Consider the following 17206-nt stretch of genomic DNA (forward strand, 5'->3'; position numbering starts at 1 on the left):
GGTAAACTTTTAGAAATAAAATTGACATCTTTTCAATGGTTCAATTAAAACTACCCCATATAATCAAAATATGACTCTTCTGATTCCTGAATCTAGCAATAAATCCAGCAATGAAAACTCATTTAATAAGCACTGAGACATATTTTTGATCAACTCCCATATGCTATTTTAAATCAATTATTCTCTCAAATAATAAATATTACTGTAGTTCATATTCTTCTGTTTTATTCTATGAAATGAATGTCTTAGATCCCTTTAAACAAAACTGGTGATTCTAGAGACAGTGCATATCTAAAGACTACGATATTTTTGCTTGAGAAAAATCTGGAAAATAATGTATTAGTCTGTGTAAATCTTTTAATTAGAAATATTCATTCTAATATAACATCCCTCCTCTTATTAGACAGGAGGAAATTGTGTTGAACTTTCCTGCTTTTAGGAACTTAAAAAAAAAAGTGTCTATGATAGAATATAATTGACCTAAGTAATTTTCAAAGATAAAAGTATCCTTTCTAAAAGCTTTTTGTACAATACCTAATAATTATAGCCTAATGAATTTTAAGTAGCAGAATGCCATGGCTTCTTCATAATAGCAAATACATTAAAAATTTGACTTGCAGTAAGTATAGCAGCATATAATTCATAACCATCTTTAAAATATCTTTAACTTTACCATACTTATGTAGGCTAAGTAAAAATAATTCCATCTACCCCTTTGTTATATCCAGAATTGACAGATGGTATACTGATTCTATTTTTCTTTCAATATAGCATCACAATTAGAACATAATTTTCACTAAATTTTATTTTGTGAAATTCCCTGAGAGAAAATGGTAATTGCATAAGGCAAAATTGAAAATAGAAAATGAAGAAAAGTTTTAGACTCGTATACTTTTAATTTTTACAATTATCAGGGGAGTTTTCAAAACTGCTATGTTGACTAATTTGATGAAGCATCTTTTAGAATTGAAAAGTTAGGGAGTTTTTGGTGTGTGTTGTGTGCTCATTCCATGAGGACCTGGTACCTCTTTTGTGAAGTGGTAGCTGAGGAGACTTATGCCCTCACCATGGCTGATGAAAAGCTGAAGGAAGGAGTCAAGACTGAGAACAAGGATCATATTAATTTGAAGGTGGTTGGGGAGGATGCTTCTGTGGTGCAGTGCAAGATTAAGAGGCATACACTACTTGCTTAACTAATGAAAGCCTACTGGAAAAGACAGGGTTTGTCAAAGAGGCAGATCAGATTCTGATCTGATGGGCAGCCAATCAATGAAACAGACACACCTGGGGGCGCCTGGGTGGCTCAGTTGGTTGAGCACCCGACTTCGGCTCAGGTCATGATCTCACAGTCGGTGGGTTCAAGCCCTGCGTTGGGCTCTGTGCTGACACCTCGGAGCATGGAGCCTGCTTCCGAGTCTGTGTCTCCCTCTCTCTCTGCCCCTCCCCCACTCATGCTCTGTCTCTCTCTCTCTCAAAAATAAACATTAAAAAAATTAAAAAAAAAGAAAAGAAACAGACACACCTGTACAGTTGGAGAGGGAAGATGAAGACACAACTGATGTGTGCCAGCAACAGACAGGAGGTATCTACTAAACAGGGAACCTACTACTTTACTCTAGCACTCTGTTCCTCCAGACCAAGAAGACATTCTCAATGAGAAAATGGCAATTTCTGACTACTATAATTTTCTCTGTTCTTTCACTTCCCCCTTCTCCATTCAATTATTGTATATAAAGTAGCTGTGTATGTACACAAGCATATTGTATTTTTTTGGACAAATGTACAATGGTATGTTTTGACCATTATCTAATAGAGCCAGGATGGAGAAACTACTGGTTCTCTGAAAATACCCTCTTTCTCCATTAGAAGCATGCTCATTCAGCTCTCATCTTGATGTTCTAGTTATTTGGCTCTCACTGTTTAACAAAAAAAGAACAACATAAAAATACTTGCATACCTTGTTCAACTGGAGAATTTTAATGTTTTTCATTTATCATTGTAAAACCAAGGACAATTTTATAACTTTTTTGTATGTAGATGTTACATGTAGGGCAGTCTGACTTTAAATAGATATAAATTACTCTAAAAGAAATGAATACTACAAGTCAAGCATCTTGTTGTTTAAATAAACCTCTTGCTTAAAAAAAGTTTTTAATATGTCTGAAAGGTTTCATGAATTATGCGAAGTATGAAATATTTTTCCTACACTTACTGCCTCGTTAGAGTCTGGAATCAGACTTTCTTAGTAAAAACTGTGTGGTTTCACAGTACCCTCAGGCTCTGTGTACCAAGTTTCTTCTTTAGAATGAGTGTAATAGTACCATCCTGGCTGGACATTAGGAATAAGTAATTAAATCTAGGTAAAGAGCTTAAAAGTGTGCATGTAAGGTAGTAAGAGCTTAATTACTGGTATTTTATTATTAATATCATCATTTAAACATTTTTTTAAAGAAAAAATGAGAATCAATACCTTCTCCATCTAATCTTGAAGGCCGTCTACTAATGCCATTCTTTTTTTTTTTTTTTTTTGGAACAAAACTTCTGGAGTTCTCATTAGGCTTAAATCAATTAAGACTTACATTCTAATTTCTCATATGAACATTTTATTACTTGTGGATTTGCTTATGTCAAACCTGTTAAATAATCTAAATAAATAATAATAAATAATAATAAACCTAAATAAATAATAATAAACCTTCTAAATAATCTCTCTAAGAAGCTAAGTTTCCAAGGCCTTCATCTACTTAACTGATCTCCATTAGTAATATTTCCATGATGAAGTCTATCTAATTGTTTTTCTTCTACTTGTCACATACTCAAGCTTTACATGCTTATTTGGTTTTGGAGATGAGGTAACTGTTCATCTGAAAGGCCAGCATACAATATCATAAGACATGAGCATGCTAGCAGTTGTAAGGAAGAGGATCAATCTCGACTAGCTTCTAGAGGAGACAGGCTTGTAGGAAGGATAATGTACAATTAGAAGAAATGAGCAGAGAGAACATTTCAGGGGAGAAATTGTAGCATTAGCTAAAATGAATGTGGTAGGAAAAGGGAGGACTGTATCTGGGACCATGGCTTAGTGGAATGGGATAGTCCACGTTGGGTAGTAGAGGAGCATAAATGTATAGGTAATAAGCTGATAAAGGACCTTGATTATAAGCCACATAATCTGTCCTTGAAATGACAGATGATGAAGGAGGGACTCCTTATAGATGTTTTGATTTGAGATGGTCTCCTTTTAGAAGTATTTTAGGCAGAAAAATCTGAACAACAATGAGCTGTGTAGTGTTGTAGTTAACTATAAGAAATCTACAGTGAAATTGTCTATCTGGGACCCATGCTTCAGTTACTAGCTACATGTCCTTAGACAATTAATTAGTCTTTTTAAGATTCACTTTACTCATCTCTTAAATGAGTATTACCAAAGTACCCCTTAAAGATATTGTGAATATTCAATGAGATTGTGTGTAAAAATATTTATTGTAGATAGTGCTCATCATATAGGTGAAAAATAAACACTATTATTATACAGCTATTAATGAGCATGAATAAATGAACCAGATTGACATTATTATGTGGGTGGAGTTTCTAATACATCCTTTTAAAGAAAATCTTGTTTGTTGGGTATACCTAATACTTACCAGATATGTCTATCTCATGATCACCTGGAGAGCCTTTTCCTCTGCTGGCAAAATAACATATCTGCTTTCTGTACTACAGTTTTTTATTTGTTTATTTGTTTGTTTTGTGTTTTATTTGTATGTGTGTGTGCGTGTGTGTGTGCGTGTGTGTGTGTGCCCACTTCATGATCTTACTCATCTGCTTCTTGTACCAGACAGGTCCTGTCCCTGGTCCAAGCCTATCACTTTCTCATCTATGAAACTATAAAAGGAGATTAGTTTAACAAGCAAGGAATTAATCTGCCACCCTACTGCCCAATTAACACTGGAAAGTGCAGTGGCTTTCAGAATAGGCCGCTGGAAACATCTCCAACTTCATACAAAATATATATTTGTTGTTCCCAAAACTTTTTAAACAGATTTTTAAAGACACATTGGAACGTATGTTGTGTGATGATATAGCCCTGTGAACAGCCTTTGTCTGGCATCTTTCCAAGAAAGAGAAAAATGGACAGTGTCTAAACCACGAATGTAATGGAGAAATGTTGGAAGTGAGGTGAAATAATGGAGAGAAGATTTTTTACTTTCACTAAACATATTTTATCTCCCTCAAATATATTCTTTGAACAATATCCATGGTGGAAACTTAATAAATGTAAACTGATACATATGATATTTGAGACCTGCCTATAGATTAGAAAACATACTGCCAGTAATCTACAGGAAAATTCCACATGGAGAAGAAATATGTGATGTCTTTGATCTTCCTGTCCATTAAAAAAAGGAGTCAGCTTATAAAATTCAACTGATAAAGCCGTGGAAAACTTTGGAGGACATCCAAAAAATAGTGCCTAAAATAATTAAATGCTTAGAGAACAAAACCATGAGGAAATAAGTTTACTTAATTGGAAGAAGAAATATCTGTAGAAAACTTCATTAAAGTTTTTATGAAGTGTTTTTAATGAGATGCTATAAAATAAAAAATATAGTGAGCAATTTTTCTGGTCCTAGGGCAGCAATAGAAGAAATAGACTTACATGGATGATAAACCATAATAATAATACTATTCATTTGAGGGACACTTGATGCTTTTCAAAGAACTTTCATACAGATTACACTCATAGGAGCCTATATCACAGAAAATGAGTGTTATTGTCTTTATGTTCCAAAGAAAGGAACAGACAGGTAAAAGACTTCTCTGTAGTTATAGAGAGGATGCTTTGTTTCCTCACTTCTCTGTTTCCAGGTGCCCTTTAGGTGCCCTGTGTTTTCATTTTGAATCACAATGAACATATAAAGATCTATCCTTGTGCCCTGAACCCAGTATACCCTACTTAGGCAGTGGTCAATGGTCTAATGATAAATCACAGAATGGCATTATTTGTGGTTATCTATGTCCGTGCTGATCCACATCTACAGCGTTGGCATTTGGGGGTTTGATGTGATTAGTATTGAACTACTCTTCCTGATAGTCACTAACTTCTTCGGGTGAGTCCCGACAAGATTGAGTAGAACCATGCCATTAACATGGGGAAACTCAGTCCCATGGAGGCTATAGGGAGTGATAAGTGTCTAATTTATCTAAAAACAACATTAGTTCATGTGTAAGTCAAACCCAAGAGTTGTGGACTTCATTAGCCATTCAGTGATGATGTTACCATGAGCCTCACCAATTGTAGTTGATGCTGTGGTATATTGCCTTGAGTCTCCTGGTGATGGCAAAAAGGTCCAGGTCCCCTTGACTCAATTCAGTAAACTATGAACATCCCTACTCCAGAGCTTCGCTTAGGGTCAGCTGAAGCCTCTTTCACAACTGCTCTGCAATTCAACTTCTACCTCTTCTCAATGCTGCTTCTCCCACTGACTTCTGGCAGTTGTTACCAAGAGCACTCCCTAATAAGCTTCCTGCATGCAAATCCCTACTGTCTAGTTCCAAAGAACCTGACCTAAGGTACTAGTTATTAAGTATCAGTGGCTAAGACTTAACTGCGGGAATTATAGTCCATTATAGAATCTCCATCTCCAAATATTTTTAGGAATCCTCAGGACAGCTTGTACATGTTCATTCAAGGACCAGACTTGCTCATTGGTGATTTCTGTGCAACCAATCTAAAACTTCATTTCTTCTTATTCCACAAATTCTCCATAGAGGCTATGCTAAGCTGGAATTGTGTTTCCATCACCTTCTCTGAGGTTTATATACTAGAGGAGCTAAAATTTTCTTCCAGAGCAGTCTCTGCTACTGTACTCTAGGGGCCAAAATGAGAGTCATGGCTAGTACAATAAAGCAGGAGAATGTGTTTTGCTATTTTATTCATTTGGGAGTTGGGAGGAGATTCTCAGGGCATGGTTGAGTTCATCCCAGTCTATCACATAATATTGGAAATTTCTGTTTTCCAAATGATGGGAGCTTTACTGAGGTGTCTACTACGCTCCTACGTGAATTTTCATGCTATTGGCTATAGGGCTTTGTTTTGGGATCTACTCCTTCTTATCTTTGTAACATCCTGTCTTTGAAGGCAAAATTGGGGTTCAAATATTGCTAGAAATTAGAATTAAGCCAACTAAGTCAAAAAGTAGGAGGGACCAAGACAAAATTCTGCATCAAATACTATAAAACAGGAATTATCTGTGTCTTATGATGGCATTAAAATAAATTATGTGTCCCTGAAAATGTCAAGATTTCATTCTTTTTGATGGCTGAGTAATATCCTATACACACACACACACACACACACACACACACACACACACCCCACAACTTTGTCCATTTATCAGCGGATGGACATTAGGGCTCTTTCCATAATTTGGCTATTGTTGATAGCACTGCTATAACATTGGGGTGCATGTGCCCCTTTGAATCAGTATTTTTGTATCTTCTGGCTAAATACCTAGTAGTGCAGTTGCTGGGTCATAGGCAGCTCTATCTTTAACTTTCTGAGGAACCTCCATACTGTTTTCGAAGTGACTGCACCAGTTTGCATACCCACCAACAGTGTAAGAGGGTTCCCTTTCTCCACATCTTTGCCAACATCTGTTGTTTCCTGGGTTGTTCATTTTAGCCATTTTGACATGGAGGAAACTAGAGTGTTTTATGCTAAATGAAATAAGTCAGTCAGAGAAAGATGAATATCATATGGTTTCACTCATATGGAATTAAAGAAACAAAACAGAGGAACAAAGGAGAAGGGAAGGAAAAATACAGTAAGATAAAAACAGAGACGGAGGCAAATCAGAAGAGACTCTTAACTATATAGAACAAACTGAGGGTTGCTGGGGGGGTGGTGGGTGGAAGGATGGGCTAAATGGGTGACAGGCATTAAGGAGAGCACTTGTGATGAGCACTGGATGTTATATGTAAGTGATGAATCCCTAAATTCTACTCCTGAAACCAATACTACACTATATGTTAACTAACTTGGATTTAAATAAAATCTTAAAAGAAAAAAAAATAAATTATCTGACAAAGCATTAAACGTCTTTGTTCTATATTTATTGAGTTCAAACACTTTGGCTTAGTACCAGTATCTGCCTATGAAACCAGCTTTCAATTTTAAAAATTTAGTATATCTTTTGAAAAGTCTTACACTATTCTTAAATGAATTTGTGTTAGGTAGAACAGAGTTAACAGATGTTAAGTTCTAAAACAATTTATCTCAATACATATCCTCTTTTTATTCAGTATATTGATGAAGTCAAGGTCAATTTGTTGAGGAAGAAGCTCACATAGCTTCTTTTAGCTTCATTTAAAAAGTTAGGTGGCTGGCCATTTTTTTAAGTAAATAAGATTGTCTATATTTTGAGTCCACTCTGTGAGAATTGTTCTATAGAAGTTAATTAAGATAAATATGTTGTCAAGGATTGAAGCCTACGACTAAGAATAGAACTTAAAGGACTTTTCACAGTAAAATATTTCTTACAGTTGTTTCAAGGCAGTAATCAAATATCCTCTAACCATGATGATGGATCTCAATTAGGAATAGCTGTGGGTCCTACAGAAGCAAGTTGGAAAATACATGGGATTTAAATCTGTAATGTTAAACCACCGCTCTTAATAAACAAAGAATCCCTTGGCATTTCCTCATGAATCTTATTTTTTAACATGTTCAATCCCTTTAACTTTCCTGTGAGGCAGACTGTTCTCTGACTTGTTATCAATTATTGCTGTTCTGACAAAATTCTGATTATTTAGTTTGCCCCTAAGTCTTCATTTGCTTCCTGTTACTTTCTTATGTAATCTTGTCTTAAAGATGATAGTATACATGCCTTTTAGAATTACAGAGAGAAGAGGCTTTTAGGAATTGAAGTTCATGTCGCCATATATTCTGCACCACACAAGAATACCTCCAACTTCCTCAATAACCCTGACAGTTGTAGTAGAAATCTACCATTAACATTAAAGAATGAAGAACATGTGAGGCTTTCTTCAGCATACATTGCTGATTCTCAAAAGAATTTCTTCACTTTTATTTTAGTTTATTGTAATTTTCTGCATTAGAAATTACAGTGTTTTTTTTTTTTTTTTTAAATTTTTTTTTCAACGTTTTTATTTATTTTTTGGACAGAAAGAGACAGAGCATGAACGGGGGAGGGGCAGAGAGAGAGGAAGACACAGAATCGGAAACAGGCTCCAGGCTCCGAGCCATCAGCCCAGAGCCCGACGCGGGGCTCGAACTCACGGACCGCGAGATCGTGACCTGGCTGAAGTCGGACGCTTAACCAACTGCGCCACCCAGGCGCCCCAGAAATTACAGTGTTTGATGATGATTTGCTGAAGAACTAAATATCTTTTCACCTCAAACTTTTTATGTTCCTGTCATACTCAATCTCCATACAATTTCTTGCATGTGTTAATCTACGCCATGATGTCATTGCTTATCCTCTTCCACCTGCTGTCCCTCTGGTAAATTTCTAATATTTTTTCAAAATCCAGTTTATTTCTTATGTTATAGATGTACTTTTCAACTGTTAAGTCCCTTTCTTCTTAGTAGAGAACCGCAAGTCTAAGTTCTAAGACTCTAATGCAGAGTCTTTGCGGTTGCTCTGAGGCCTTAAGGGTCAATCAGTTCTCTGGCTGTGTTGGTATCTCAGCACACCAGAAGATGAGGAACTAAGGACTTGAATCTTTACTTTTTTAACTTTGATAATAGCCATTCCACTTGGACAACTTGAACTGAATTGCATAATTAAAAGAAGCATGTGACTATATAGTCAATCACTTTAAATTATTTTTTTATATCACTGGTTGGTTGAGTCCATAGCTGACATATTATTCAGTGAACACACTGTGTAGACTCAGCTTCACATTTAGATAGAAATGTCTTTATTTAGAAAGCTCTCCCTTCTATTTCTGCCTCATTCAACACCAAACTGACACTTCCTTGTTTCTCAAGATATTTGAGAAATTTTAGACACAACTACACATGCTAGCAGAAGACTCTACCCAATAATCCTAAACAGTACTAAAATCACCAACTTCTAGACCCACAAACTTCTAAAAGATTTAATCTTATTTAACGAAACAAATTTTAGTTTTGTAGTGGATATTTTCAATTCAATACAAATAAACTATATTATAAGTTGTTGTTCACTAGTACCGGACATGTTACGTATGATTACTGTGTTATGTATGGATAAGGGAGCAAGATCAATGTTTAGATTTATGTATTTATGTACAAGTCAATGTAATGATAAAGTAATATGCCATATTTCACATATTTAGCTATAGTTTTCCTACATTTCCTCTAAGAAATACCAGATGGAAGTGCTGATGGAAAAGATACAGAAATTAATATTGAAGTGATGAAGTTTGACCTTTTTAAGATGAAAAGCCTGCCAAACTTTCCATATTGACATGGCAACGTTTTATGAATAAATCTAATATCTTATAGATTTAGCGCAGTTCAAAAGTCACCATCTGCTTCAAGAAGTGAAGACTGTTGCTATTACATAGTTTCTGGGCTCTAAGACTAAAGGCATGTAATCCATAGCTTACATAATATTAACTATCAAGAACGTATGAAAAACCTTTATATTTTAGAAAATCAGAGACATAAAGGACATTTTGAGTTACTCTCAAGATTAGAGCTGATAATACATTATGGATATTCTTTCTTCTTACATAAACTTGAGTAGTTTCCTTATCATTCTCTGTATGCAGTTACAGAACAAATGCCATGGAATTATAGGACAACAGGAAACAACTTGTAATACCGAAAATTTATGTGGGGAAAATGGCAAAGCACTTGAAGCTGATTTTGAGCAGAGTTGCCTGAAAGGCCATTGACAAATTATATATAGGTATTATAAGAAGCTGTCATTTGTTCCTTTCTTAATTTTGATAAATTATTTACCACTAAATCTCTTCATTTGATATAGTTAAAAGCAATCCTGCTCAGAATCCTTTTTATTTCCCAGTCTTTAAGGTTTTAATGCTAGTTTTGCATTATGTAAATTTATTTTCTGCTTTTTAAAATATTTATTTATTTTAAATGTTTATTCTGAGAGAGAGTGAGAGAGCGCAAGAGAGCTGGGGGAGGGGCAGAAAGAGAAGAAAGAGAATCTCAAGCAGGCTCCATGCCTTCAACACACAGGGCTGACACAGGGCTTCATCTTAGCACTGTCTGATCATGACCTAAGCCAACATCCAGAGTCAGATGCTTAACTGACTAAGCCACCCAGGCACCCTTATTTATTTTGAGAGAATGAGAGAGCAGACAAGGGGCAGAGAGAGAGGGAGAGACAGAGTCCCAAGCAGGCTCCATGCTATCAAAAGTCATGAGTTGAATGCTTAACCAACTGAGCTACCCAGGTGTCCCTTTCTTTTTTTTCTACTTTCTTAATAAAAAGTAATTTGCACAGATATGTACTAACGCATGCGCGCGCGCGCACACACACACACACACACACACACACACACACACAAATATACAAACACCTAACAAGAGGTTTTTATTTCATAGAAATTAGTAAGATCAAACAGGAGGTAAAAATCAGTCCATTTACAAAACTCAACAGCAGTTTTTGTTATTTTGTTTTCTGGACCAAATATCTAACAAGATGATGTGTTAAAAATGCTTGCAGTGGTTTTATGTGATGTTTGGGTTTGAGCAAGGTCTAAGGTTCTTGCTGCCCAACCATTAGTAACTTTTCCAGCTTCTGTTCAATTAATATCAAACCCTGCATGCATTCCTTTACACTGGCCAGGTACTAAAAAGTGGCTGATCGGGATGTGTGGTTCTGGCAGTCATGCAATTCTTGGTCAATATCCACTAGGCTTTGGCTACCTAACAGTTTGTTAACCAAAATAAATCACGAGATATTGGAGTATGCCTCAGATATACATGGATAATACACATCAGGATAAGTCCTTGAGGATTCTACGGTAGAATAGGCTGTGTGGATTTAAAATATGCAGATAATAACACAGTAAATTACTCAGAGGAAAGGACACAGGATTTCTTTACAGAACAAATGCTGAATAAAGAGTCAGCTTTTGTTCAGGACAGACACAAAGGGTGCCAGAAAAATTTAAACTTCAGAAACTTTAAAAAGTATATATATAGTAAGACAATTTTTCTGAACTTCCCCAAAGGAGAATAACCCTTGTGAAAACTAAGACTCTCTCTATGTGATCCCTTTCAAAATTTGTTGAAATGAAAGACAAACTGTGCATGAGTATGAATTACAATCTATCTGCAGAGCTGTGATCTCCGCTCCATTTCATTTAAGAAGAACTTCTATCTTGATACTGAATTGACCTCAATCACTACAAGTGGCTTATTCAAGTTTGCTCTAGTTCTGTCATCTATCCTACAGGTACAATGCAGATTTAGTAGGAGGAAATACATGTTTATTCTCTGTGGCTAATATCAAAATAAAAATCCAAGTCATATTTTACATGTTTACCTTTGAGCTCATTCCACTAATTTTTTAAAGTTAATTCTTATCAATCATGCTATGGTATTTTATTGTCAAGAACCCTTAAATACAGATGATATTCCAAAAACATTCATATAATTAAAAAGGAACTTAATTCACATGCTTTTTAGGGACAAATTTGTTTTGAATTTGCATAACAAGTGTCCTGTCAGAGACAATTAAAAAGAGCTGTACAAACAGACCCTTTTAATATGTACTTTTTTTTTTTTAAGGTTTATTTACTTATTTTCAGAGAGAGACAGACAGACAGACAGAGAAGGAAACAGAGAGAGAATACCAAGCAGGCTCCACACTGTCAGTGCAGAGCCCGGCATGGGGCTTGAACTCACAAACCATGAGATCATGACCTGAGCAGAGATCAAAAGTAGGATGCTCAACCGACTGAGCTACCCAGGCACCCCCACAAAAGACCCTTTTAATTTTAACTTGTGCCCAATAAGGATGGAGAAATAAGAGTGGAGAGCAGAGAAGGCAAGACAGAAAGAGAAGGTGACATAAACAACTGAACAGATGGGGTAAAGCAAAAGGTAGTCATAGACCAAGATATGTACACAGAAGATCAAAAGTCTCTTTTTCCATTTACTGCCCTCTGGTAGGAATCTTCTCTCATGTAGGTTGTATCTAATCAGTTTAAACTTCTAAGGGACTTTATGTTCTCAATTATTCATTATTTTTCTATGTATTAACACATTCCACTCAACTAGTATGTTGAGTGGAATTAAATTCCAAATTAAACATGCTGAAATCTCTCATCCTACATTTTTTCCCTTTTGACTCCTCACCTCCCTCTAGTTACCACCTTACCTCTTTTTATACCTTCACAGTAAAAGTTCTTGAAGAATTGTCTAGAATATACTTGTTATTTATATTATATACTCTTAAATAATTTATATAATATATAATACACAATATACAATATAGTCCTAGGGTCAGCCCTTAATGTAATCTATTGTCTGGTAGGATACTGCGCTTAAGACAAAGCAGATTTGCATTTTCCTGTCAGTGGAGACATCTCTTTTTCACTTCCTAAATTTTGGATAAAAATAATTGAAGGACTTGGAAAGTTCTTGGTTTTTAGTTTCACCAGGAGTATCAATATATATATATATTTTAATTTTTTTTAACATTTTATTTATTTTTGAGAAAGGGAGAGACAAAGCATGAACAGGGGAGGGTCAGAGAGAGGGAGACACAGAATCTGAAACAGGCTCCAGGCTCTGAGCTGGCAGCACAGAGCCCGACGCGGGGCTTGAACTCACAGACCGTGAGATCATGACCTGAGCCGAAGTCGGCCGCTTAACCAACTGAGCCACCCAGGCGCCCCATCAATATTTTTTTAAAGGATGGTTTCACCTTCAGGCTACCTAAGGCTCTGAGTGGTTTGAGGACTGCCTAGTTAAGTATTCATTACTTAAAGGCAAGAAATAAAATCATCCCTTTAAGTAAGTTTGACCAAAACAGAAATTACTTCATATGTCATCAAATGTGCCATTGTTTGTGTGAAATGATTACACTGTATAAAATGAGGGTGTTATCAATCAAAATGCCTTTTAAATTGGTTTTTAAGTTATTCACTTCCTCATCTGACTCTTTTTTTGTATGAGCAACTGCAACTTTTGTAAGAGAGATGGTTAAGTCCATTGCTCTGAAAATTTGCTTTGTCTACACACAACTCTCTTTTCCAAAAGGGTCTTCCTAATCTGTGAATAATAATTTCATTGCCTTAGGGTAATTTTATTGCCTTCTTGTCATAACCAATTGATCTGCCCAGCCCCAGACACTCTTCTTTCTTCATTCAAACATTTACTGAGCATCTTTCTGTCAGATGTCCTGCAACCTGCATTAAAAATGAGTAAGATGCTGTCCCTGCCTGTAAGGAGTTTCCATTTTCAGATTGGTGTCAATTTCCTTGATTTTATTTTCAGACTGTTACAGACTCTGGGAAAGCTTATTTGATTTATATAACCTTCACAGGTTAGCCAAGATTCCAGCTAATCAGACTAACGTATCCAATTGTCATCTAACATACAAACTCAGGCACAAAATGTTATTTTTAACTGACACAGAGTAACTTTAGAGACCATTATCACTAGATTGCTATACTGATAAAGAATTTTAAATTCTTGGCTGCTACATTTAAATTTTGTTCAGTAATACCCTTGGGATGTGACCATCATAGTCATCTCTCTCTTCTGAGATGTCTAATTCTGAAGTATGAATTAATTCCAAGACTTCCTTCCAAAAGTTTATATGCCCCAGAAAGCATTTCCATCTAATATTCTTTTTTTTTTCCTACCGGATTTTCTTTTTTCTGTGCAGAGTCAATGGCCACCTGCCCCAACTCCCCAGTTCTGAACGGCTATTTTCATTCAATAGATATTTTCTTGAACAACTACCAGATCTTAATTTCAAGTGGACCACAGGATTCTTTAACCTATTTATTTGCTCCATGGTATTTTTCAAAGAAATTCATTCTGTATGTAATTGGATTGCCACTGGATGGTATCATATTATACCTTAGTTTAATTTATACTTTATCCATCAAACTGAAAACACTGATTAGTGAGACTACTTTCAGATGGACCTTTTTGTCCTTCTTTTCATATCTGGGTGGCTATTATACATATAAATAACATTGAAAAAATAAGTCAGCAGTATAATTCAAAGAACTACGGTGGAAGACTTACCGTATTGTGATAGGGATGAATGCATTTGTGTTAATGCTATAATTAGCAGAAAGAGTCAAGATATTGTGAGAACTTCCGCATCCATATTTAACTGTGGGCCTTCCATCCATGAGAAATAAATGAAGAAACTGTTGTCCGGTATTTTTCTCACTACCTTTAAAAAAACAAATATTCCATGAAATTAGTGATTTTATTTATGTTTTATTCAATTACAATCATTCTTTCAAAAAACACAATCTTTTGTCCCCTAGGACTAATGACTTAGTGAGATGGCTAGGAGTATTATTAGATAACTATTCAATGCAGTAATACTATATCAGAAATATACATTATTTTTCACAGGCTGAGACTAGCATGGCATTAACAGCATTTAACTTCACATGAAATTAACTTCTGTTAACTTCTGCCTCTGTTTCTTAATAGCAAGATGATCTTATCCTGAGCCTCAGTTTCCTCATATACTATAATGGGATGAAGAGAGCAAGTAATAATTAGAATTACTGTGATAATTAAAAAAAATAATAAAAGTCTCTGGCACCTGTTGAGTATTACAGAACTTGGTTTATTATTATCGTTAATTATTTGTATTATAATTTTTATTTGTCTTTCATAAAAAATTTTAAAAAATCAATAAAAAAAGAAATATTTTCCCTTTCTCCAGCTCATTCTTTCATCCCACTTTGAGGTATTCTTTTCTATCATGTGTATATATATATATGATATATATATCATGTGTATATATATATATACACACACACCCAAATATTTATATAGCCTTAATTTTTTTAAATAAAATAATGGGGATGCCTGGGTGGCTCAGGTCGTGATCTCACAGTTTGTGGGTTCAAGCCCCACAGCCGACTTTGGGCTGACAGCATGGAGCCTGCTTTGGATTCTCTGTCTCCCTGTCTCTCTGCTCCTCTCCCACCCCTTTCTTTCACTCTCTCTCAAAAATAAATGAACATTAAAAAGTTTTAAAAAAATAATGCAATAAGTAGCCTTATTCATCTTTCTCTCTTCACTTAATAATAAACTTTAGACATATATGTAAGTACATAGATTTTTTTTAACAATCTTTTTTTAATGTTTACTTATTTAGAGAGAGAGTGTGTGCACCCACAAGTCAGGGAGGGTCAGAAGAGAATCCCAGGGAGGCCCCTTGCTCAGCTTGGAGCTCCATCAGCTTGGAACTCCATGTGGGGCTTGATCCCACAGCTGTGAGATCATGATGTGAACTGGTATCAGTAGTCTGATGTTTAACCAACTGAGCCACCCAGGTGCCCCATATGGTCTTAATTTTGGCGCAGGTCTATTTATTGTTTCCTTTATGGTTGTAATTAGTGCTTTTTACATCACCTTTAAGATATCTTTGCTTCAAAATTATAAGGTTATTTTCTTAGCTTATCTTTTGTAAGCTTTTTAAAGATCTATATTTTATGTAGAATCGATTTCTGTACATGATGTGAAGCAGTGGTTGTGATAGGTTGGATAATGACCACCAAAGATATCCATGTCCGAATTGCTGGAACCTGTGAATGTTAATCTTACATGGTAAAAGAGACTTTGCAGGTGTAACTAAATGAAAGACTCTGAGATGAGATTATTGTGGATTATCTGGTTGTGTTAAAATTTAGTCACATGTGTCCTTCTAAAAGGGAAGCAGAGGGAGATTTGACAATGGAAGAGGATAGGCTATGTGACTACAGAGGTGGAGACTGGCATGATGCAGCCACAAGCCAAGGAAGGCAAGTGGCCACCAGAAGCTGGAGAGGCAAGGAACAGGTTCTCATCTAGAGCCTCCAGAAAGACCCAAAGCTGCAACATCATTTGAGGCTTCTAAGACACATTTTGGACTTATGGCTTCCAGAACTGTAAAAAAATAACTTTCTCTTGTTTTAAGACACTAAATTTATGGTAATTTGCTACAGCAGCCATAGGAAACTACAGGGGTCAATTTTCATTTCTTTCTCTTTTGGTTTCCAATTGATCCAAAATCAAAGCAAGTAATTCTTACTGTGTATTTATTATGTATTTACTGAATTCTCAGATATTTGTGAAATATATATTTTTAATATTTTTGAGTATCTTTATTTCCTTTTTTCTTTTATTTATTATTGTGAATATACGTATTTAAGATAATGACTTTAAGAAAAATACCAACATTAGCATACTAAACCAACCTGAAATTACAACCCTCAAAAATGGCCAGCTTTAATACAGATAAATGGATAGATATGTAGAGAGAGAATTTTTCATTAGAGCAAAATGATATTGTGCATGTATTTTAAAATAAAAATTGTTACAATCAGTTTTCAAACTTTTAGGTCTAAGGACTCTTTAATAAACTTAAAATCAATTGAGGAATCCCAAAGAGCTTTTGTTTACATTGTTTGCATCTTTTAATATTTATTGGATTAGAATTTAAAACTGAAAAAAAAAGAATTTAAAGCTGAGAAATTTTTCAAATATTTATTGAGTAGCTTATTTAAAAATAACAATAATAAAATCCATTACACATTAACCTAAATAACATATTTTGTGAAAAGTAATTATATCTTACAAAACAAAAATAGTGAGAGGAGTATTCTTTACTTTTACAATAATTTTCAATGTTAAGTTTAACAAAAGCTGTTGGATTTTCATATCTACTTCTGTATTCAATCTATTGTGAATTGTTGCTTTGGTGGAAGTACATGAACTCCAGCTTCACAGAGAATGTAACTGGAAAGTTAACATTATTTAAACTGTCTTTTTAAACATATACAAATTGGATAAGTGGTAGTTCCTTAAAGTATAGTTGCAATGTGGAATCTGGAACTATACTAGTAATCTTTACATCCTCTGTTACATTAAAATTCCATTGGTCTTTCTTGCATTTTAAATGGATATTTTACCTTTGCAGGATTTTTTAACATCATTTATTGGTTATTTGAAAAATACTGATTCACTGAGTAA

The 17206-nt window shown here is 35.0% G+C and overlaps 1 protein-coding gene and 1 pseudogene across 1 annotated transcript in view; one reads left to right on the plus strand and one right to left on the minus strand.

Moving 5' to 3' along the window:
* Positions 1-17206, minus strand: part of EYS (eyes shut homolog) — a 1626372-nt gene that overhangs the window by 282832 nt on the left and 1326334 nt on the right. Inside the window, exon 32 of the mRNA XM_047860135.1 lies at positions 14252-14405. Within this exon, the coding sequence (XP_047716091.1) occupies positions 14252-14405 (154 nt within the window). The remainder of the gene's footprint in view (positions 1-14251; positions 14406-17206) is intronic.
* On the plus strand, positions 1068-1593 carry LOC125166289 (small ubiquitin-related modifier 2-like; annotated as a pseudogene).

This window comes from Prionailurus viverrinus, chromosome B2 (genome assembly GCF_022837055.1).
Source record: "Prionailurus viverrinus isolate Anna chromosome B2, UM_Priviv_1.0, whole genome shotgun sequence".
Lineage (NCBI taxonomy): Eukaryota > Metazoa > Chordata > Mammalia > Carnivora > Felidae > Prionailurus > Prionailurus viverrinus.